This window comes from Petaurus breviceps, unplaced genomic scaffold (assembly GCF_028583685.1).
Source record: "Petaurus breviceps papuanus isolate PSGF00001 unplaced genomic scaffold, PetGlider_PUasm1.0 175, whole genome shotgun sequence".
Lineage (NCBI taxonomy): Eukaryota > Metazoa > Chordata > Mammalia > Diprotodontia > Petauridae > Petaurus > Petaurus breviceps.
In genome coordinates, this window is record NW_027185764.1 from 26,992,079 (window position 1) to 27,017,274 (window position 25,196).

At 39.8% G+C, this 25,196-nt stretch overlaps 1 protein-coding gene across 8 annotated transcripts in view; it reads right to left on the reverse strand.

The window, feature by feature from the left end:
• ARHGEF28 (Rho guanine nucleotide exchange factor 28) overlaps positions 1-25,196 on the reverse strand; it is a 397,204-nt gene that overhangs the window by 142,879 nt on the left and 229,129 nt on the right. Inside the window, exon 1 of one of the 8 annotated variants that reach the window (XM_069084954.1) lies at positions 14,421-15,215. The exons of 5 other annotated variants lie outside the window; for them this stretch is intronic. In XM_069084954.1, the coding sequence (XP_068941055.1) occupies positions 14,421-14,505 (85 nt within the window). In that variant the 5' untranslated portion in view covers positions 14,506-15,215. Of the gene's footprint in view, positions 1-14,350; positions 15,216-25,196 lie in introns of those variants that run through there. 2 more of the 8 variants (XM_069084955.1, XM_069084956.1) reach the window with 2 other exon arrangements.

Sequence of the window (25,196 nt, forward strand, 5' to 3'; positions counted from 1 at the left end):
TGTCTCTCTGTCTCTCTCTCTCTCTGTCTCTCTGTCTCTCTTTCTCTCTTTCTTCTCTCCTACCAGCTTGGGCTGGGGGATGGACTCCAGGAACAACAAATTGTTGGGCTGATCCAGTTATTTTTTCTGAAAATTATCTTATGGAGGCTTATTCAATTTTCTTCTTCCTGTAACTATTGGTTTTGTTGCATTCGGGAACACTTTTCTGATTTATCTGGGTGGAGGGCACAGCAGATAGAGAGCTGTTTTAGGTTACCTGTCATTCTGTCATTTTAGAAGGAGTAACAAATTTGGAGTCAGGGGACCTGGCTTCAAAATCTGTTTCTGCTACATACATACATACTACATACAGCTGAACTAGATGGCCTCTAACATCTTTTCCAGCTCTAAATCTACTATCCCAAGAAAACATGATCCTGTGATTTTCCCAAGATTCGTGCTATTAGTTTTAAAAGTAGACAAATTAATCCTTCCTAGATTTGGTCATGTCACTCCTGCCTCAAAAATCTTCAATAGCTCCCTTTTTCTGCCTTGCATTTGAGGTTCTTTACAATCTGGTACCACTCCTACCTCTGATTGCCTTCCTCCACTTCCTCTGTAATAAGACGAAACCCTCCCTGCAACTGAGATACCTCCTCATTTCATCAACAGCAATATTATCCATCTACAAAAGTCCAATTCAAATACTCCCTTTCACACACATAAAAGCCTTACCTGATCAGGTCCTTACCAATGATCACAGTCCCAGGCACTTAATAAATGCTTGTGGACCTGACTTGAACTTTGTCTTTGTATACCGTGTGCCACTTCGTTGGCACCTTTCTAAATTCACTCATAGAACATTATATATTATAGTTCTATTAGGATATATAGTTGAGAGACAACATAGTGTATAGTCAACCCTGTGAAATGTACAATCATTATATTGCAGTGAGATTGACCTTTCCTTGTCTTCAGTTACTAACTCCAGCTGCTTCTCATTGGCTCACATTTGGGCTCTTGGGTAATACAGACATCAACAATTTCCTTCCTCTTCTCCCTCTTCAACTCCTCGGTTTCAACCCTCTTTCTAACACTTGCTATGTGCCCATGGGCAAGCCTTTTATAACTAGTCTGTGTCCCAGTTTCTTCATCTACGTGTAAGGACATATATTGTCCATTGTGCCCACCTCAAATGTGAGGATTAAATAGGATAATGTGCGTGTAGCATTTTTCCTAAATTAAAGTTTCTATCACCCCCAAAAGTAGGTATATGCTACATGTTGCTGGTATTGAGTGAATAAAGGAATGGAATGAATAGAATAACAGATCATGACCCTATGTAAACATCTTATGTGATCTCCACCCTTGATGTCATATCTTTTGCCTCCTCCAGACCTTTACTTTGTCAATTACTCTTATCTCTTCAATCTTTCTTCTCTTATCTGTTCTACTCCTTTCTCTCAATGGATTCTCACCTTTCTCCTTACCTATATCAAACTTCTTCAAATAACAGTCTATACTTACTGCCTGTATAATTTTCTCATCACCCACTTTTCCCTTACCCACCAGTAATATGGTTTCTGTCCTCTTTGGCTCTTTGGACATTAATAACTTCCTAATCTCCAAATACAATAGCCCTTCATAGTGTTTGTGATACAGTGAAGGTATTCAGTTATAGGAAGATGTATTGAGGGGAGAGAAGAGAAAGGAAATAGTTGATACCTTCATATTATCAATGAACCCAAACATAGGCCAGTGAGAAGTAACTGGAACAGTAGCTGAAAACAAGCAAAGCTCAGTCAGTGTCCACCGCTTCTACAGGATGTCTGTTAGCTTAGTCTTCCCAACAGATGGGAACCTAAGATGAAGCCACCGGGAAACAGAAATGGAGAAGGAGAGAGAACTTCTTCTTGGGATACAAAGTGATCAGAGTACAATCTCAGATTCCTAGAGGATGGGAGTAGGACTGGCCTTAAGGCCTGAAAGGCATAGAATCTGAGAGGTGATTTTTTTTACCATGAAAGATTGAGCCAGCCATGAAGAACTGACTGGGGAATATTTTTTTTTGGGGGGGGGAAGAAGTAGGAAAAGATAAAGAGAAGAATATAGGTCAAGGTCAAAGAATGAACAACTTCCAAGAGGGCAAAGTATGGAGATATCCAGATAAAGTATGAGATAGGAGCATCGGGACCTAAAATACAAGGAGAAATGACTTTGGGGCAAAGTGTCTCACCTCAGATTGAGAGTGAGTGGACAGAAAGGTCTCCCCCAATCCAAAACCTAAAAATATGCATAGAGTTAACTATCCCAAGAATGATTGGAGTTAGTATAAATAGGAGGAAATTACCTGTCTTGGTCCTAGATTCACACACTCCCTAACTGAGGACTAGTCATATAGATTCTGGACAACTGAAATGCCATGGCCTGGCCAGCCCAATCCAAAGCACAAGGGGAAAGATTTGGGGGGGGGGGGCGGAGTGGGGAAGGGGAAATAATGAGTTCTGTTTGGACATCTTGTATTGAAGATGAGACATCCAGTTAGAATTGTTCAATAGACAATGGGCAGAGGAAAAGGACTAGGATCAGAGATACAAAGCTGAATGAATTGGGGAAGGAGGAAAAGATGTAGGCACTGAAGGCAGTGAACAGGAATTGATGGGAAGAAATTCAGATAAGAAAAAAGTAATAAATACTACACTGGGCATGCTCTCAGAAGAAATAAGAAAGGGATGAAAGTACAAGGAAAAAAATTTCACCTTGGCAAGGAAAACAGCCTCTTCCTGAGATGTTGGAGAAAAAGAGGCAAGGCCAGCAAGAGATGCACAGTAACTTTGAGATAACATGGGGTAGGTGAGACAAGGATGCTCACAATAAATAGCCACAAGTTTCTCAGTAAAGTCTTCTGATGATAAAGGGGAGTGAGGGTGGCATAGAATGCTTGAAGAAAGAAATGTCATTCGAGATCATGACAGAGAGTCAGCCCACAGGGGATGAATAAAAGGATTTCTGTGCCTCAATAATGGCCCGGACAGAGTCAAATAACATCAATTCATGAAGACCAAGTTGCAAGACTTCATTCAGCAGCCAATGGCTAAGAACAGAGAAGCCAGAATCAACCTAGGGTTGAGGATTGGCAAGGTCCAAATGACCCAAAACAAAAGCAAGTCATTCAAGGCCAGAGGACACTATACAGTTGAACTGGTCAACTGCTTGTCAAGATTAGGAAAGAAGAAATATGATGTCAGAACAGGGCTGATAGACTGGAAGAATTAGGAGGGGAAGTAGATTAAAGATCAAAGTAGGGGCAAAGAATATATTTGGGAAGAGAGAGGCAAAGGGAGAGAAGGAAGGACAAAGAGTTATGGTCACAGAAGTCAGAGTTCAAGGTCCTAGGGTGGACACACTAGGCTAAAATTCTCTCTTAGCAAATTCAAGCATTCCAACCCTGATTTTTCTCTTGTGATTAAGACCTACATTTTAAACCAACTTCTGAGTATCTCCACATGACTATCACTAGCAATACAATTTCAACATATCCTCCCACATCAATCCCCTTTCTATCCAATTCTAGTGCCTCCACCCTACTGGGTATCACTGCCCTTTTACCTGAATCGTTGCAAGTCCCTCTGACTTCACTGGTTTCTCTACGCTCTCTGTCTTAGCGCTATCATGTGCCCCAATTTCTCTTCCAAGATCAGGAATCCTGTTTTCAACTGCCTCTTTCCTCATGCATACTAGTACCATATTAAGCATCCTAAAGCACAGCTATGCCCTTGCCATGACACTGTTGAAAAATATTCAATGGCTCCCCATTGCCAGGCAAGTCCTACCACCTCTCGGCACACCATTAAAGCCCTATCCGATCTAGGCGTAAAGTCCCTTTCCAGTCATATCTCCTATGGCATGCCTACTTGCACCCTGTGTTCTAGTAAAGCTGAACTCTTCATCATTCCCTGAGCTTCTCAGCTTTTGTCTTTGTGCATATTATTCTATTTTCCCAGAGTATGCTCCTCATTTCCATTTGCTTGAATCCTACCTATCTTTCAGAGCACAAATTAAAGCCACCTCTTCTAAAAAGCCTTCTCTAACCCATCACCCAAGTCACGTCTCTGTCCTCTGAATTTTCACACATCATGTTTGTTCTTATTACTTACATAATTATCTACCCTGCACCCCAATTATTTATTGGTCCACATCTCATCTAGCTGACCTTTGGCTCCTAGAGACCATGTCATTGTGCCAACTTCTTTGTATCTTCCATAATATCTAACACAAGGACTTTCAAGTAGTAGACACTTAATATATATATTTGTTGATTAAAAGAACCAGTGAACCAATGAGCAAACTCAGAGTTGATAGTTATCAATTTGAGATAAAGATCTCAAATAAATGCATTTCTTGAAAGTATCACTATTCTTCTAAAAAGCCATTAAACTTACAAATAACTTCTTATCAGATTGCTGTTTTTAGATGTAGGACTTGCTCCCAATTTACTAAATGATTTGGTGATAGAGAAAGGAAAAAAAATGAGGTTTCAAAAGATCCTTTCCTGTGTTCTATAGCAGTACCTTTCATCAACATTTTCCCATCTGTGACGTACTTGTGAACTGGCCAAGACATACTAGAATCCCTATAGCCTTCCCTATTTTGTTTCTTCTTTCCCTATCATGTCCCAGTGATTTTTAGACCAATCATGTGTCCATCCATAATCCCTGCCCCCACCTACATCATATAACTATGTTTATTTGTAGACAGCACACACATAAAAACATTCTCTTTCTTGTTCTGCAATGGTTACCAGGACCAATAACAAGACCTGCCATCTTAGCCAAGAACTGGCAAAAGAAATCATATGAATAATAACAATAATAGTAGCAGATAGTGCTTATACCACATTTTAAGGTTTGAAAAATGTTTTTTCTTTTGCTTATTATATCATTTCATCCTCATAACAACCCCAAGAGGTGGATTGCATCATCTTCATTTTGCAGATTAGAAAACTGAGTCATACAGAGGTCAAGTGACTTGCCCAAGGTCACATAGCTAGAAAATATCTGAGGCAGGATTTGAACTGATTTGAATAGTCTTCCCAACTCCAGGTTCAATGTACTACCCACTCCACCATGTAACTACCTCATGAAGAAATTACAGTGGCAGAAGAGAACAAAGATTTTACCACAGGGCAAGACTTAGGAAACACTCCCACCCGAATTCAGAGAAATGGTGGCCTTTAAGTTCCTCACTGTTTTCTGATCTTCATGATATGGATAAACTTGGAAAAATGTTGGGCATACAAATACAAAAATGAGACAGTCCTCATTCTTAAGAAGTTCACATTTTGGGGGCAGCTATGTGGTGCAGTGAATAGAGCACCAGCCCTGGAGTCAGGAGGACCTGAGTTCAAATCCGAAATCAAACACTTAACACTTACTAGCTATGTGACCTTGGGCAAGTCACTTAACCTCAATTGTCCTGCCTTGCCCCCTCCAAAAAAAGACAAAAAGTTCACATTATAAGTAGGGAAGATAACGCATTGGCAACTAGAGACATTTGGGGGTAGAAGTCCAGACCTGTGATCTTACTGCTATCATCATCAGCTCCTTCCACTGATGCTAAATGGAAACTCAGCTATAAACTATAGTCTTAGATACCTGGGGCCCTGAGAAGTTAAGTGATTTATTTACTCAGCTCACACACAGCAAGTTGTTGTTGTTCAGTTGTGTCTGACTTTCAATGACCTCACGGACTTTGTCCATGACGTTTTCTTGGCAAATATACTAGAGTGATTTGCCATTTCCTTCTCCAGTGTGTCTCCATTTTATAGATGAGGAACTGAGGTAAATAGGGGTTAAGGGACTTGACCAGGGTCATACAGTTAGTGTCTGAGTTCAGGTTTGAACTCAGATCTTCCTGACTTCAGGCCAAGTGCTCTATCCACTGCACCACTTATCTACCCACACAGCTAGTATGTCTTAAATGTGCCACTTGAACCCAGTTTTTCTTGCTCCACTATGTCATCTTACCACTCCTGCAGTATCAATTTGAGATAAAGATCTCAAATAAATGCAGTTCTTAAAAGTATCACCATTCTTCTAAAAAGCCATTAAACCTCCAAATAACTTCTTGTCAGATTACTCTTTTTAGATGTAGGACTTGCTCCCAACTTACTAAATGATTTGGTCATAGAGAAAAGAAAAAAAAATGAGGTTTCAAAATATCCTTTCCTGTGTTCTCTACCAGTACCTTTCACCAACCTTTTAACCTTAGTGGATTGAGAATAGATTAGATAGAAGTCAAGGATAGTGTGAGAAGATACAAGGCTGTCTCTTAATATCAGTATTCCAAGGACCTTAGGTGGATACTGGAAGGGTGAAGTCCCATTTTTTTGGATGAAGCAAAAAAAGGTCTAGAGACCTACTTTACCCCAAAAGGAAAATACAAGACTGCTAACATTTTTAAACCCACTAAGGCGGTAGCCTCCTGACTCCATTTCCCAACCCCAGGGATGTGAGACAAGCTAAAACAGAAGAGTAAAGAAATAAAAGTTAATAAATAAATGAATGAATGAATAAAGACCTAAAGAACAGCATATTATTTTGACAGTTCTTGGGAACTATTTGTTTACACTATTTAAAGTTGAAAATAATAGACTGCAGGAAATTAGGACATGGTCTGGTTCATGTACTTTATCTTTCTTGTTAGAGGAACAGAAATAGTTTCTTGGTTGAGTTTCCCTTTGAAACAAAGAAAACAAAAATCCAGGCATTCCTTGAGTCTTCCAAGTGGAACGGTCATGAGCTCTGGCTGGTACAAGTCACTGACCTCTCTGTGCCAGCCCACTGGAATACGTCTAGGGACAGCTATGGAATGGGAAAAGGGCACTCTTGTGGACCTGAAGAAAACATTCATGGAAAGCTCTAACATGCCAGCTTTCTATCATCTCTTCTTCTTGCCCTTCTCCATCCCAACCCAAGCAGGCACTCACTTAAGTTTCAGAGCACTCTTAGTAAGACATAATCCCCTTTACTTCCTCTCTTGAGTCTCAGGGAAAGGGAGTTGTATGTGAATTTCACCATCACGAGTTCCTGCTGTATGTAATCAATTTGTCTTCTAAAACTAGAGTTCTCCAATGATTCCAACCCATGACTAGGTTCTCCATGATTTCCAACATAAAAAGAAAGCAAGGAAAGAGGCTCAGGGAGTAATGTAGGATCACATTATGTAGAGTTAGAGGGAATCTTAGAGCTCATCTAATCTAATCTTCCTCATTCCACAGAGGAAGCACGAGAGGCTGAGAGGTGTCAAGTGACTTGCCCAGAATCACAGGGACAGAAGTCGGGATCTGAAGCCCTGTCACTCTCCACCCCCTGCCAGTCCAGGTCCTCTGGTGGTAAAACCAGTACACTTTCCTCTGCTGTTTTTTTTCTTCTTTCTACCAAGTACAAACAAGAAAGAATATGATAATGAGTTAGGGCAGCTAGGTGGCACATAGGGCGGCTGGGGGGGTAGTAGATAGAGCACCAGGCCTGCGGTCAGGAAGACTCATCCTCCTGAGTTCAAATCTGGCTTCAGATACTTGCTAGCTGTGTGACCCTGGGCAAGCCACTTAACCCCTATTTTCCTCAATTTCCTCTCCTGTCAAATGAGCTGGAGAAGGAAATGGGAAACCACTCTAATCTTTGCCAAGAAACCCCCAAAAGGTACCATGAAGAGCTGGACACAAGCGAAATAACTGAACAGCAATAAAGGAAATTATATGAAAGAGGCAGATAGAGAAACAGACTAATAAATGTAAACAATAGCACTGCTGTCATGGCACAGAAAGGAAATGTTGCTAATGAACTAAATAACCAGGCTGCTAATTCCATGATCTCATGATCATGGAACTTCATCAGCGGCTTCCTAGGTCCGCTCTATCCGAGTTTTTCCAGTAGTGGGCCATATGAGCAGAAATCCATGTGTGTGGGCCACATGAATTTAATTATATAATTAATTACATTTTGTTTCAATTACAACCACTCATAGAGCCAAACTTGCAGCCTGACACCTGGCGGCAGCCAGCTTGCACTATGTTGGCAGCAGGTAATTGGTTAGGTCTCTTAGTGTATTTGTGCTAGCTGGTTAGATAGGAAAAAAAAATTATTTTGGCTAAAAAAAAGTACCAAGAGGGAAGGGTCAGGTGAACCACATTGGCTTGCATGCTGCATATGTTAGAAGCCTGACTTCAAAGTATTCCCAATCCCCAGTCTGAAAAATACAAATAAGATGAGAAAGAGAAAAAGATTTAGACCACACAGTTACATGACTAAGCAAGAGAACAGAGAAGAAGGGTTAGCTGGCCTAAAAGTTACATGAAAGGGGATGACTGAGAGGCAAAAGGCCTCAGTTCTTCAAAAGCTGATCACTTCATCTGAAAAATCCGGTTTCCCAGTGCTTTTTTTCTTCCAGTTTGCATTTAATATGATGCCTGTTTCAACTAGAATGAATGAATGATGTCTATCATCTTACTAATGAAAAAAAATACATGGGATGAAATTTAGGTTATGCTCTTTCAACTTAATTTCTTTTTTATTTTGATTTTCAATTAATTTTAAATTTTTCTCCTGCACTCTTTTCATTTGTTTAACTTTTCTCTCTAGCACGTCTTTCTCAAGGGAAAGAGGTCAACACCTCTCCCATCCCAGGCACCTGCTTTTATTGTGTCTTGTTTATTTTACCCACAAAGTTGTAATCTATAAACAACTCTCCATTATTTCTTAAACTGATCAGTCTCTGGGCTCAGTTTCAAACAAGAAAGAGAACAGGTCACAGAGCACCAAAGTCAATGGTATTTTCTCAGTTCTCATTCTCCTTGACCTCCTGTAGCTTCACCACACCCTCCCTGAAATGTGTTTTTCCTTTGGCTTTAATATTACTCTCCTGCCTTTCTGTTTTCTCATTAACCTTCTCTCGCTCCTAAATAATAAAAGCTAGCATTTGTATAGCTTTTAAGGTTTGCAAAGCACTTGATATATATTATACCATTGGATCCTCACAAAATCCCTCCCTTCCCCTATCAGTCGATTTTAACAAAGGATACTAGGGTTGAGAGTGGTTAAGGGACATACCAGGGTCACACAGCTAGCAAGAGTCTGAGGCAAGATTAAAATTCAAGATCTTCCTGACTCCAAGGACAATATTCTATCCATTGCACCAGGAAGTGGCCCCACTATTCATTTAGTTTTGTTTTATTCTCTCTCTCTCTCTCTCTCTCTCTCTCTCGTCTGTCTGTCTTTGTCTCTCTCTTCTCTCTTGCTCCCTCTCTCTCTCTCTCCCTCCCTCTCTCTCTCCCCCATATATATGTATATAAATAAAAATGTGTGTATACATATACACATACTTTGTTCATCAAAGACATTATCTTTCGTTACAGCTTTGATTGCAACTACTTTGCAGGTGACTTATAAAGCTGTATGTACATGGAATTTGGTTTGATTTTCATTAATGTTTGCTTTTACCATCACAATAATCACCTTCCCTTTCATCTACAAGAAACCTCCTTTGTAATAAGGGAAAACAGTCAAGCAAAGCTGATCAATACAACAACTCTTATCTGTTCATGGCCACCTCATTCATCATCCTTAATCTTTCTGATGTATGCATATAAATTATTTTGTACTACAGAAACTATGTGGTATAATGGCTAGTGTTGGACCTGGAGTCAGAAAGACCTGAGTTCAAATCCTCTAACACTTATTAGCTATATAGTATTCCACTTCCTCTCATTTCTGGACCCATGAACTGTAATCAAACCTACTCTGACACTTTTACTAGAAGAAGTATATCAGTCTTGCAGGTCTATTCACCATCACTGTAACTTTCAATTACAAAATATCCTCCCTCCACCACTGCTGCCTTTTTGTGTGACCTAGAAAGAAGAATATAAATTCCTTGAAATCAGGGATTGTCCCTGCTTTTTGTATGTGGGTGGATGGAGGGTAAGCTAGGAAGCTCAATGGATAGAATGCAGAAAAACTCACATCGTGTCTCCAGTGCTTGGCACATAGCAAGCTCTCAATAAATGCTTTCTTCATTCATTCATTCAATCGATCTATCAGTCCCCTCTAATTTCTCCCCTTCCTCCCAAAATATCAAGTCCCATTCATTCTTCCTTTGTTAATAATGTTGAATCTGTTTCTTCCGTTCCATCCCCTTGGCTACTACCTTAGTATCACCACACACATGAAATGACTATTTAAACAGCTTATGAAGTGGTTTTGTCTTCAGTTTCTTCTCCCTCCAATCCATCCTGCAGATCCCATTTGGATTAGTCTTCATCAAGTATACTTTCCATCATGTTATTCTCTTGTTCAAAAACTTTCAATAAATGCAAACTCCTTAGCTTGGTACTCAAGATCTTTCATTGTGTCATTTTCTAACCTTATCATCTGCTACTCTCCATTTTCTCCTTTTCTAACCATAACTTCCACTATTTGCCAAAGCCAAATCTTTGCTGTACCTAAGCTGGCCTTCCTCTTGTGCTCAGAATATTTCCTACCACCTAGCATTTCTTCCTTTCTCTCCAGTTATCCACATCTCATCTTCTCTGTGAAGCCTTTCCTGACTACTCCAACTTACAATCATCTCTTCACACCAACCTCTTACAGTGCTGTGTATCTGAGTCAATTATCATTTATTGCCTTGTATTATTGTTAGTTGATTTTTCCTGTGTGTATTTCAGATCTCCCAAACAAGATCATATTGTTGGTGTTAGATGGTGTTAGACACTAGTTCTCAATAAATATTTATTAACTGCCTTAATTATAAGAGACAAATCAGGTACCAAGACAGGTATGTTGGTAAATTGTGTCCAATGTTCTATTTGCAGTCAATTCTCAATTATAGGTTGAGATCTCCAGATTATAGGTCTTCCAGGCCAGTTTCTTCCCCTCCTTTTTCTCCTGCTTTTCCATTTTGTTGCCAATTAACATTCCCACATTAGGGCAAACAGTTTCTTTATCTGTTTCTTACCCTAGCACAGAAGCAGTGCATTGCACAAAGTGGTCACTTAACATTTTTGTTGCATGAACTAGCAAAGGATGATAAAAACAAATTAATGTACTCTGCTATTTATTAATCACTCATTAAATATTTTGATGGGTAGAATGGTGAATTTGTGGTTATGAATGATGTCTGAAGATTACTTGTGAATCTTTTTATTTACAATCTTCCTGTTCCCCATTAACAAGAAGTACTGACCACCTGAATGAGCTGGCATGCTTTAATACAGTGAGTTGGACCAGATCTTGAGTTTCTTTTGAGAATAAACCACCTAAAATCTTTTTCTTATTTCTCCCTTACTCAGAGAGAAGGTATAATCATGATGTCAGTGCCTCACAGAAGCAGACATTAAAATTCATCTCAACAACCACCTTATTCGAGGGTTGCATGCCGGATACTTCAGGATACTTCACTGCTAAAATGATGAGGTCAGACTCAGTGAGCTCTAAGCTTGCTGCAAGTTCTAAGTCTGCAATCCTTAATCTAAACCTCTGATTCCTTGGTATTTTATAGCCTGAATTTCCCAACTTTTTCTGCTCCTATTTTTGCGTGGTCATGAAATCTCACTGAGCAGAGTTTGTAGTAGAATTCTAGGGCTTGATGCCACCAGAACGATATCAAACACAAACAGAATTATCTCGAGGGTCTCCTCTCTATGAGATCTCTCTTCCATTGAGACTCTGTACAGGACAAAATCAAAGATTGCCCAAAGGACAACAGATACATGTTTGGCAGAAAAATAGGTTGCAGCATATTACCAATAATAATTGAAAAGAAATAAAAATTACTCAGGAACCTGTCAGTCAATAAATATTAATTAAGCATCTACTGTGTACTAAGTGCTGGGGATACAAATAAAGGTAAAAGACAGTCCCTGCCCTCAAGGAACTCACAATCTAATAGGAGACAACACACAAACAACTGTAACATAGACAAGCTATGTTAAGGAAATAAGCTGGCAAAGTAGCATGTACAAGTAGTTAACAAATGGGCAAACAAAGTCCTTCCCTAATACCTACAGAACATTTAAAGATCAAGAAGATAGTTTCAAACATTGTATAAATTATCCATGAATATGAGTGGGAAGTCACAGATACATGTATACAAAAGCACAAGATGATAAGTTAGTCTATGTTCACCAATATCCTTTGGGCAACCTGCGATTTTGCCCTGTGCAGAGTCTCAATGGGAGAGGCATCTCCTGGAGAGTGAGGCCCACCAGATACTTCTATTTGTGTTGAGACAGCAAAGCTGAATTCATCGATTCTGGGTTGGACTGGGCAGCTAGACCTTCCACATTAATATAGTTAATATCCAGTTCACCAACCTGGAGTTTGAAAGTAAAATTTGTGGTGAGGGAAAAATAGGTAATATTAGCCTTCCTAAAAATCAATAATACTTCTTCAATTAAAATACAGCTTAAAAATTCATTTACTATTTTATCCCCATTTTATGAGAACAGTGAAGTGATTATTTTAATGGTAAACAAGTTTTTGCAAGATCTAGCCCTGTTCTTCCATGATTCTGAGACAACTAAATAGAAGTATGTGGAGGGCCTCACTCTCCAGGAGATCCCTCTCCCATTTAGACTCTGCATGGGACAAAATCACAGGTTGCCCAAAGGACAATGGATGCATGATTTTTAGCCAAGGTCAGTTCTTCTCTCAGCAATAAAACAACCTCTCCAATTTACAGGGAAAGCAAAAGATTTTCCTCACCAAATGTCTACACTGGCAACTTTTATTATAATACTTAGCTTGACACTCACTTTACATCTCTGCAATTTCATCCACAAAAAGAGGGTAGCAATGCTACCTCACAGACATATAAAGAAAGTGCTTTATATGTCTAAAAGCACTAGGGGTGTGTAAGGTAATGAAAAATTATCTCTCTAATAACTAGACTCCAATTGAAGCTAAGAAAAAGAACTTGGTAATGTTTGTGATTAGCATTTGGTCCTAAATGACAAAATAGGTTGTTTGGAGAGAAGGGAAGGGGAGGAGAACAAGCATTTATTTTTAGCTTTTTGAAGGGCAGTTGGGGTTAAGTGACTTGCCCAAAGTCACGGCTAGTAAGTGTGTCAAGCCTGAGGCTGGCTTTGAGCTCAGGTCCTCCTGACTTCAGAGCCAGTGCTCTCTTCACTGTTCCACCTAGCCACCCCAAGAAGCATTTATTAAGGACGAATTATGTACCAGGCACCTGCTAATCATCAATATTCTGCCTCTAATTCTATAAAGACCAGTGAGATTCCTTCCCACCCCCCATTTTGTTCCACTTTCTACTTTAAATACAAGAATAGAAGTAACCACTTAAAAAGGAGAGAACACTGGATTTTTACTCAGAAGCCCTGGTTTTTAATTCCATCTCTTATCGGTTACCGCCTGTGTGACTTTGAGCGAGTTCTTTAACTCTTCTAGGCCTCTGTTCATCTGCAAAATGAGAGTTGGACTGACGGCTTCTAAGATTCCCTTCCCTCTCCAACCCTATGATCCTATGAACAACAAAAATATTTGCACTGGAAAAGGAAAGGAAGAGTTTTCCAGCAACTTTCTAGGCTTCCATTTTGAACCCCCTAAAGCAACCAAAACCTATCAATTCTGCCATGGTTTTGCCAGTCTATAATAATAGAAACTGGCTATTCACCACATCTCCTTTATGGGCATGCTCAAATAAAACCACTTCGCATGCCACACCCTTATCTCCCCTCCCCCCACACCCCATGCTTGGTTTCCAAGGACTGAATTACAACAAAGGTGGCTTGAGAGCTGTGTAAATGCCATCATTTATTACAATTCAAGTAAGTTTTTCTTTGTTCTTTTGGCTTTTTAAAAAAGATACTCAGGGATGATGTATTTCAACCATCACCATACACTATTCCTTAGCTGGAGGAATTCTTGTTGAAGTTTGTGTAAGGCTCTCCTTCACCTCACAACATTTGTAAAATTCCAAAAGGCATATAGATTGGACTGATCCAACAACTTTCTTTAACTTGAAACCCAAAAGGCTAACAATTCACGCTATAAATTAAAAGACAAATCTCACAGAGCTTAAGTGCTAAATGTCCATAGAAAGTTGTCTAGGCATTAGTGTAGGGAAAATTTAAAAACCTTACTCAGCAACCCCCAAGGTAACTGTGCCAGAACCCAAAGCATCTACTTTGCACTGAACTCCCACTAAATAAATGCCTATGTGTAACATGATAGCTCAGGCATCTGATGCTGATCCCAAGGACAAGAGGGAAAGAGAAGAAAGGACAGTGATAAAGGTCATCGCAACAGGCTACATAAAATTTGTTGCATAAAAAGTAGCTACCTACAAACCCATATACCTGTGTAACGAGCCAGAAAACGTGACTTTAATCTTTAAAAAGCAGCCGCAGCAACAACAGTGTCATCTACCTTGTCGGGATGCCCTTCTTCGAATCTTCATTTTAGGAAATGAAGGCCAGGAGTAGTTAAAAGGTGAGTCTGAATCCGAATCCATCCTTTTTGCTCAATCCACAGGTCCTCAGGAATCCCTTTATAGCCTTCCAAGCCAGTCAAGTCTAAGTGTGATGCAAAGTCAAGGCAGGAATGGGGCAGGATCAAATAGCTCACTAACTCAGGGGAGGGAAAAGCAGTAAATGGTGTGTTCCCTTCAGGCGTCCAGGCATGTAGACAAGCACAGCCTGTAAATATTAAAGCTAAACTAGGAGGAGGTTTGTCTGCTTTGTTTTTTTTTTCTTTAAAGAGAGAGAGAGCCCAAGAGAGAGAAAACTAGAAGCAACATGGATACATCACAGTCCAGTTATTCAAAAGGTCAATGGGAACAAATGAATCATTAACTCACCTTTTCTCTTTGCTGAAAATGGAAATGAATAATGGAGGGAAGCCAGGATTGAAAGTGACTAAGAAAGTGAGCCTTTCAGGAGTATTTTAAAAAATGCAAAACAAAATACACCTTCAAAAACAGAGGTTTGCTGGGCTTTGGTGTCAACAGTATCATTTTTCAGAAAGAAAAAAAAGATTTAGGGCTTTGTTTGTGGGTTTTTTTTTTTTTTCCTGTGCAACATTAGGTTAAAAGTTTGAGCTCCTAGAGTAGATACAAACAGAAAGCTTGATGCTACATGCCAGGTTATGTATCTCCTTAGTATTAGCAACCTTGGCAAGGTTTCAGATCATGCAGCTGAGAAAGCACCGATAACCTGTCTAACAATGCAGATTCCCGAGCTTTTCAAACCTAAAGGGCAGAAAGCCTCAGCATTACAGCAAAAAATACTGATCTCATTAGAGGAGTCTTCCAGCCACACATGTTGTGTTTGATTTCAGTATTCTCCTTAGACCTGTCATTAAGTAAGGCCGTCCATCATAAGGATTTTGTGGGCCTGGCACCTTTACAACACAGCTCTAAACTTTCAGCCCTTAACAATAAAACTAGCGACTAATTTACAACAAATCATCCTTTCTTACAGTCTCCCAGAACAACTCACCAGTAATTAGCATTCGGTCAGAATCCATTATCCCCTCCCCCAACATCTTTTCACTGCACAAAATTAATTTCCCTGTTCCCCAAATACATACACTTCCAAAAGGCTTCCATTTACCAAGTCCTTTGCAAAAAATGTCACAACCCAAGATTCTCCAGTAAATCCTTGGTGGTCCCGGAGATTACGTTTAAGTGTGGGTTTTAATGTATTTTTGTGGATACTTTTTATCTTTTCATGATCTCCTATCTACTCCACTAGAGGCTGAAGAATCATTCTTGGATAAAAAGAAAAAAGATCAAGTGAAAACACTCTACTGAGAGCTAATAATAATAGCAGCTAATATTTACATAGCACCTACTATTGTGCCAGAATCAAGAAGGCAGCTAGATGGCTCAGTGGATAGAGCACTGAGCCTGGAGTCAGGAAGATCTGAGTTCGAATTTAGCCTTGGACAAGGCTGACCCTGGACAAGTCACGTAACCTCTGTTTGCCTTAATCCACTGTAGAAGAAAATGGCAAACCTCTCTAGTATCTTTGCCAAGAAAACCCCATGGACAGTACAATCCATAGCATCGAACACAACTGAGCAACCACAAAAATGTGCCAGGCACTGTGCCAAGTGTTTTACAATTATTATCTCATTTGATCTTCACACCAATTCTGGGAGGAAGGGGATATTATTATCCCCATTTTCCAGATGAGAAATCTGGAGCAAACAGAGGTTAGGTGACCTGCCCAAGGTCAGACAGTTCATAGACTGAGGCTGGATTTGATTCAGATCTTCCAGACTCCAGGTCCAGCACTCTATCCACTGAGCCACCAAGGCTGCCCATTATCTGGCAAAGGACGCAATATTCTGTCCCACAGCCCTCCACCCCACTGCCATCAAAGAGGAGATATTCTTCATTATCTCTTCGCCAATACTCCATTGTTATTTTTTTTTTTAGTTACTCAGAAGCTGAACTCCATTACTTTTTTTTCCTTGTTTGTTTCCTGCATTTAGAAAGGGAGAGATTACAATACATGAATCAAGTCAATGTGGAGTTGGGTTATGGTGACGTGTTCAGGAACATTTTACTTCATTTATGTTACAAACTGAAGAAGTCATGGTTGCTGCATCAGCAAAGTCAGCAGTTGGAAAAAAATGTAACTTCTAATCCAAATCAGAACTGTATCAAGAGCTCAATTTGTTATAAAATTTCAACTTTATGGGAACTAATTTCTGTTTTGATAAATGTCCTACTTTTCATACATTCTCTTTCTGTCTATTTAAATAACTCTCTGACCAGGAACAAATCATCTAACCTCTCTGGGTTTCAATTTTCTCACTTACAAAAATGGGAGAATCAATCCCTTCCGGATCTAAGCTTCATATAAATAAACTGGGCGGAAACATATCATTCTCCCATATGCACAAGGGGGGAACCCAGATCCTCCCTTGGTCCCTTACCTCTACTCTGAATCACATGAGAAGCAGCCCTGTGTCACTTGAACAATACTGTCCAACAGAATTTCCATGGCCCCAAAAAGAAAACTGAGGCGGGGAGGCACTGCGACATCTCCAGACTCACAGGAAATTCTGGCATATTAGCTTAGAGACTGATAAAGGGTATCAGACTGTAGAGTCAACCATGACCTGAATCAATCCAATATTGAGACACTCCGTAGTTATAAGAGGCTATAAATAGCAGATGACCACTAAGCACACTTTCCTTAAGTCTTTGGAGTTGTAAGGATTACAATTTACAGATTAGGGACCACTGCCAGGAGTGAGGCTCCTTTATCTGGCACAGGTAAATACTCAGAGCCTGAGGTATCAGGCAAACCACTGATTTTATCAGATAGGAGTCCAAACAAGCACAACTTCCCTAAGTCTTCCATCAAGACTTACTCAGTATCTCCAGATAAAAGCAGTCCCCGCAAAATATAATAATCCCCATGAAAATTCCATTGATTCTCAGAAGTCTTATTTTTGTTCTGTGTGTAAACTATTTATCTAGGTTCATTTGGATGCATCTATTAGTTGCTTGAAATTACTCTAAGGAACAGTAGCATAATGAGCCTAATTGTAGAAAATTAGACATTAATATCATTATCACTTATTGCTATTAGATTGGAGGATGGAGATTCCAGCAGTTCTCTACCCCAAAATTCCTCTTCCTAGAAAAGAATTTTAAAATTTTATCTATAGTTTATATTTATACATATATATTTATATATGTTAGACATATGTCATATAAAATGTGTTTCATATTATGATATGTCAAGTAAGATAAAGCATAATGTAACAGAAAGAGAACTGGCTGGCCTGAGAATGGGAAGAGCTCTGTCATTAACTAGCAAGATGACTTTGGATAAATCACTTAACTTGTCTGAGTCAGTTTCTGCATCTATAAAATAATAAGGTTTAACCAAATGATCTCTAAGGTCAGGGTAAGTACTATTTGCAAAATACTTTTAATTATAGAACTTCAAGGAGGGAGTAGTCAACCTATGGCTATAAATTTAAGAGAGCATGAAGCCCTCTTCAGAGTTCTGTGCACCATATTTAAAGCAAGCACTGACCCTGCTCTATCCCCTCAAAAAACCCTGTCATTATGAGTTTCAATCACACTGAATTTTAAAAGAATCCTTTTTAAAAAGTAATAGTTTTAGGGGCGGCCAGGTGGTGCAATGAGTAAGAGTGCTGGCCCCAGTGTCAGGAGACCTGGAATCAGTTCCGGCCTCCGATACTCAGCCCCCACACAAAAATAATAATAATTGGCCGTGTAACCTTGAGCAAGTTACTTAACCCCGATTTCTTTAAAAAAAAAAAAGTAACAGTTTTATTAGTAGATTGAGATATGTGAAAGTGTTCTAATCACCCAGCAATGGAGAAAAGTGTTTTCATAGCAATTTTAAGGTACATAGGAATGTATGGGCATGAATATCTACATAGAATATATGTATGAGTGTATGTAAGTGTGTATGTGTGTGCATGTATGCATGCAGTGGCATCATGGCATAGTATAAATGGCTTCCAAAGTTGGTAAGACCTTGGCACAAATCTAGCCCTTTGAACAAACTGGGTGGGTAAATCACTTAACCCCTCAGTGCCTGGGCACTGGGCCTTAAAGAGGATGGAATTTGTAGGATAATTTCAAATTCTCATTCATAAGGAGAGTTTCTTCACCCTGACTTCTCCATCCCAATAAAATTAATTACAAGTGGGAGCCAAGATGGCGGAGTAGAAGCAGGACCTTCCCGTGGCTCTGGCTTCCACCCTCCCCAATCCATGTAAAAGGGGGACTCTAAACAAACTTTGGAGCTGCAGAACCCACATAATGACACAGAGAAGCTAACCTCCCGCTGAGGACAGCCCGTCAGGCCGGCAGGAATCAGCCAGCACAGCGCTCTAGGAGAGGCTTTTGCCCCAGGGCGGGCCTGACCAGCCGCCAGCCAGAGGGACTCCAGATCAGCAGCAGCTGTGGCCGTTTCCTGATTTATCAATACATAGATGCGAAGGACAAGGTGAGAGGCCAGTGCAGTCTGGACTTTGGGACCAGTAAGTGGGAGTGCGTGGCTTTTACCCCTGGGGTGAGAAACCGCTGAGATGCCAGCACAGCCAGCCAGTGCCATGTGGCAGCTTCAGCTCCTGGCCTGCAGAGTGTAGGGGGACCAAGCACCAGTCTGAGAGGTCATCGCTCTTGCTTTAACCTGCTTGGATCTGGATTGCAGTCTAGGGTGGAGGTCCTGGGGTGTATGTCCAGCTTGCCAGAGCATGTGGAGACCTCAGAGAGGGCACCCATCTAATATCTCCGGCAGCTGAGAAAACCCCAGCGTTTGGGATGAAAACTCCCCTGTCTGGTGGCAGAGTCCTACTGTGGCAAAAAGCCCAAAAGTCAAATAATTGAGAGGCAAAATGAGCAGGCAGAGGAAACAAAGCAGACAGAAGACTCCAACATTACACTCCTATTTTGGGGATAAGAAGGAGCAAGGCATGGAACAGGAAGAAATCAGTGAAGTCAGAACTCCTGCACCAAAAGCTTCAAAGGAAAATACAAGCTGGTTACAGGCCATAGAGGACTTTAAGAAGCAGATAAGAGAAGTGGAGGAAAAATTGGGAAGAGAAATGAGAACAATGCCAGAAAATTATGAAATGAGAGTCAACAGCCTGACTGAAGAAAATAATACCTTAAAAAACAGACTGACTCAAATGGCAAAGGAGGCTCAAAAAGGCAATGAGGAGAAGAATACCTTAAAAAGTCGAATTTGCCAGATGGAAAAAGAATCTCAAAAGCTCACTGAGGAGAATCATTGCTTCAGAATTAGATTGGAGCAAATGGAAGCTAATGACTTTATGAGAAATCAAGATGCTGTCAAACAGATCCAAACAAATGAAAGAATAGAAGGCAATGTGAAATATCTCATGGGAAAAACCACTGACCTGCAAAATAGATCCAGGAGAGATAATTTAAAAATTATTGGACTACCTGAAAGCCATGACCAAAGTAAGAACCTAGAAAGCATCCTCCAGGAAGTTCTCAAAGAAAACTGCCCTGATGTTTTAGAACGAGAGGGCAAAATAGAGGTTGAAAGAATCCACCGATCACCTCCTGAAAAAGATCCCAAAAAGAAAACTCCTAGGAATTATAGCCAGGTTCTGGAATTCCCAGATTAAGGAGAGAATATTACAAGCAGCCAGGAAGAAACAATTTGAATATTGTGGAAACACAATCAGGATAACCCAGGATCTGGCAGCTTCTACACTGAGGGATCGAAGGGCTTGGAATGTGATATTCCGGAGGTCAAGGGAGCTGGGATTAAGACCAAGAGTCACCTACCCAGCAAAACTGAGTATCATATTTCAGGGGAAAATATGGTCATTCAGTGGAATAGAGGACTTTCAGGCATTCTTTCTGAAAAAACCAGAGTTGAATAGAAAATTTGACATTCAGATACAAGAAGCAAGAGAAGCATGAGAAGGTAAACAGGGAAAAGAAATCATAAGAAACTTATCAAAGTTGAACTACTAACATTCCTACATGGAAAAACAATAATTGTAACTTATGAAACTTTTCTCAGTAGTTGAAGGGATTAGATATATATATATATATATATATATGTATGTATATATATATATGTCTTTATATGAGGGTATGCGGGCATATGAATACATATGTGAATGTGTGTATATACGTTTACAGGTATACATAGATAGAGGGCACGGGACCAATTTAACAGGAAGGGATGATACTTAAAAGGTGAAATTGAGAGGTGAGAGGAGTATAATGAGAAGAGATGGGGAGAGACAGATTAGGGCAAACTATCTCATACAGAAGAGGCAAGGGATAATGGTTGCATTGGAGGGGAAGAATAGGAGGGCAGAAGGGAATGGGTCAACCTTATTCCTATTAAATCTGTCTTGAGGAGGGAGGGAAATACACACTAAATAGGGGATCTCACCCTCCAGGAGAATGGGGGGGGGAGGTGATGAGAGGGGGGATGAAGGGAGGGAGGGCAGGGTGGGGGGGAGGGAAGTTGGAAGCACCCACTTTTGAAAAGGGACAGGATCAAAGTAGAGAATAGAACGGGTGGGAGGGAAATGTAGTCAGTCTTTTACAATATATCTACTATGTTATTGTTTTGCATTAGTCACACATGTACAACCTATACTGAACTGCTTGCCTCCCCAGTGGGGGTGGGTGGCGGGGGGGGGAAGGGAATGAATCTGGGATTGAAAGTTTTAAAATCAAATATTCAAATATTAAAAAAAATTAATTACAAGTGTTAAAAAAAATATAATCCAGATCAGTGACATTACCAACTGCCAATAACACTGACTTTTGGCTCCTCTACTTTCTAAGAGTGGAAATTTTTACTCTAAGAGTCTTCGTGAGCCCAAAAGTAATTAAAATCTTACATAATGATCAGATTCAACACCTGAGCAGAATTTTTGCAACTAAGATTTTCTAAAGATTTAAATATCATAAAAGCAATGGATAGTGCTGGTACCATAGGACCATAGAATATCAGAAATGAAAAGGATTTAGAAATGATCCCTCTAAGTTTACAAATAAGGAATCAGGCCAAGAAAAGAGGGAAGAAGAGGAAAAGGGAAGGAAGAGGATTTAAATGCTTGCTCTGTGTCAGACACTGTGTAAAATGCATTATGAATATTATCTCATTTGATGCTCACAACAACCCTGGGAGGTAGTGGATATTATTGTCCCCATTTTACAACTGAGGAAACTGAGGCAGACAATGGTTAAAAATTACTTGCCTAGAGTTACACAGATACTGTCTGAGGCTAGATTTGAATTTAGGTCTTTCTGATTCCAGGTTCAGCACTCTATTGACTGTGCCACCTATCTGCCTCTAGAAAGGTAAAGTTAATTTCCCAAACTTCCTTTGTGATATATAACTGTGTTTCATATAATGACATATCAATTAAGAATCTCTGTCTCCATGAATTTGTGTCAGTCTTCCCCTTATGCTTCTTCATTACCACGTTTTGAATTCTTTCTTTTCTTTCAAGGCCCAACTTAGGTACATGTTGTATACATGTTTTATCTCTCTAGTAGAATGTAAGTTCTATGGGGCCAGGGATATTCATTCTGTACTTTGTACCAGTGACGGGTAGCTAGATGGTTCAGTGGATAAAGTGCTGGGCCTGAAGTCAGAAAGACTTACCTTCCTGAGTTCAAATCCAGCCTTGGATACTTACTAGCTGTGTGACCCTGGGCAAGTCTCTTAACTTCTGCCAAGGAGGAAGCTAGGTGGCTCAGTTGAAAGAGTTCTGGGGCAAGACACAGGAAGACCTGAATTAAAATACTAGCTGTGTGACCCTGGACACACCTGGACACACCTCTTTTTCCCTGAATCCACTGGAGAAGAAAATGGCAAACCATTCCAGTATCTTTGCCAAGAAAACTCCATGGGCAGTATGGTCCACAGGGTCACAAAGTGTCAGACATGATTGAATCAACTGAACATTAGCAATAATAACAACAACCAGTGACCAGTACATAGTCCTTTTGAACGGAATAAAGTTTGCTGAACTGACTTAGCCAAGGTCACATACATGCCTAAGAAGTAGCGGAATGGGGCCTTGAGCCTAGTCTTCTGACTCCTGGTCTAAGTGCACTTTCTAAGCACTCTGCCTTATTGGCTCTCCAGGGCACAGTGAGAATGTCACTTACAACCAAACTTCTTCCAATTTCTTTGTCATGATCTAATTAAGGGAGATTAGCTCATTCTGCATGGTGATAAACTGTTCTCTCTCTTCACTAAATAGCTTTACACAATCATGTGCCCTTATAACTGAAGGTATCATAATCTATTCCTTTTTATATACATTCTATATTGTACATAAGTAGGTGATTTTCAGAACATGTTTACAAGTTAAGAAGGAGAATTAAATGGATAAAAATCCAGAAGGTACTTAAAACATAACCAGGTTTTCATTTCCCTCTAGGCATTTTTCTTAACCTCATGGAAGAACAAAGAGGGGGAAATGGAACAAAAATGAAAGATTAAAGGGCCTTTGTAAACTTTTCCTTGAGGTTTTTCATTTTACAAATGAGGAAACTGAGACTCCAAAAATTAAGTATTCAAAATTGCCTAGCTGGTTAGTGGCAGAAATGCAACACGAAAGAGCCATCCCAACATTCCATTCCTGTGCTTCTTCTCCATGACCCCAAACTGAAATCAAGCCTCATTCAACTGCATTTGGTAGTTTACTCTTTAATGAAAGTGCATCTGATAATAAACTCTTTTGTCCTGTTTTTCCAAAGAAATCTTTTTTTGGGGGGTGGGGGGAGCAGTGATCAAAAGTTGCAAAAGAACAGATCTCTTAGGAATCAATCTTTCGTTATTGTTCTTTAGTTGTTCCAGTTGTGTTTGACTCTTTGTGACCCCATTTGAGGTTTTCTTAGCAAAGACACCGGAGTGGTTTGCCATTTCCTTCTCCAGCCCATTTTATAGATAAGATACTGAGGCAAATAGGGTTAAGTGACTTGCCCAGGGTCACACAGGATGTGTCTCTGGCCAAATTTGAACTTATAAGGATGAATCTTACTGACTCCAGGCCCCCCACACTTTGTGTACTATTCTATCCACCGTGGAATCAATCTTAGATTAATCCTAAACTCAAAGTTTAATAAGCATAAGACATGTATGCTTCTATTTTTAAAAGCACAGAATGGAACCAAAAATAGGTCAGTAGACCTTATAATTTCATGAACAAAAAATGTCAAAATAAAAGTGAAAAAGATACAGATGAATTTTATGTAGAGCTTTTCAGTGTAAAAATTGTTTTGTAAATGGACTTATATGTAGGATGAAATTATCTCTTTTAGTTGTGGGCAGAAATTACTGAATTCTTGGAAGTCTGTAAAGCCTAAGATGCCTCTTAAGAGGCAGGTACCTCACTCCCCTGAAGGCAGGACCACTGGCATTCATAGCCAATAATGTGGGACTACAGAGACACGTGTGATAATCAACTGGATGGGGTGAAGGGCCAGCCATGGAACTTCTTAGGAGGTTTAAGAGGGGTGATGAAAAGGGAGTTAGCCTCAGGGGCTTCATGGCTTAAAAAAAGTTAATTTATTTAAAAAAAAACCCTTTTACCTATATCTTGTTGTTCGTTCTTCATTCTTTTTTTTTTTGGAGGGGGAAAGGCAGGGCAATTGAGGTTAAGTGACTTGCCCAAGGTCACACAGCTAGTAAGTGTTAACTGTCTGAATCCAGATTTGAACTCAGGTCCTCCTGATTCCAGGGCTGATGCTCTATTCACTGTGCCTCCTAGCTGCCCCATTCATCTTTCATTCTTGAAGAGAACCAATGACATCACGAGAATGATGTCTTGACTTTAGCATGAATTGGATTTAAGTGAGGCAGAGCTGCTTAAAGTCATAAACCCCACTCTCTCCTCCATCCATAAAAGTCTAGACATGAGCTATCTTTGAAGATTTCCTCAAGAGTGAGTAAATTTCCTCAAGTAAACTATGGGTGGAATCAAAATGTAAACCTTCCTACAATCCTTCAAAATTGAACCTGGTCTCTTTAAGTCCATAGGGTGGTAACCCACAAGGTAGATAGTTTTCTATGTATGAGACTTTCTAATGCCTTATTTAAACTTCATAACTTCCAGTAGCACTTAGCATAGCTCTCTACACAGAGGAAGGACTTAATAAACACATTATGTTTTCAATTGAATTGAGTAGGCAGAATTCAGCTATAGTTCATGACCCCAATTGAATTTTTTAAAATACTAAATTATGTGAAATTTCCAAGTTACCTTGAGGAAACTAAGACCTTTAGCCATTTTATTATTCCATTACATTTGCAAAGATAATTGAATTGTTCTTCACAAAATACACCCTTAAGGCTGTTGCCACTAAGAAGGTCTTACTGAAGTGAGAGGAAGGAAATCAAATTAATTGTAATGACAAATCTCAGTTCTAGACAACAGATGATAAAATAGACTTCTCTCCTCCAGTAAGAGAGGTGGAGGAGAGGGAAAGCTGTACATCCATTTGTATACAGAGTCAAGACAGTTGTTTTCCTGGTCCATTATGGTTACCTGTTTTTCTTTACTATAAGGAAAGGTTCAGTAGCAGAGATAAATCAAGAAATAGGAAGAGAGGAAAGGAGAGGTCAGGAGAGGAAAGGAACAAATTAAACTTTTAAATAATAATCAGAGGAAAGGAAGGTCTTACTTCAAAAG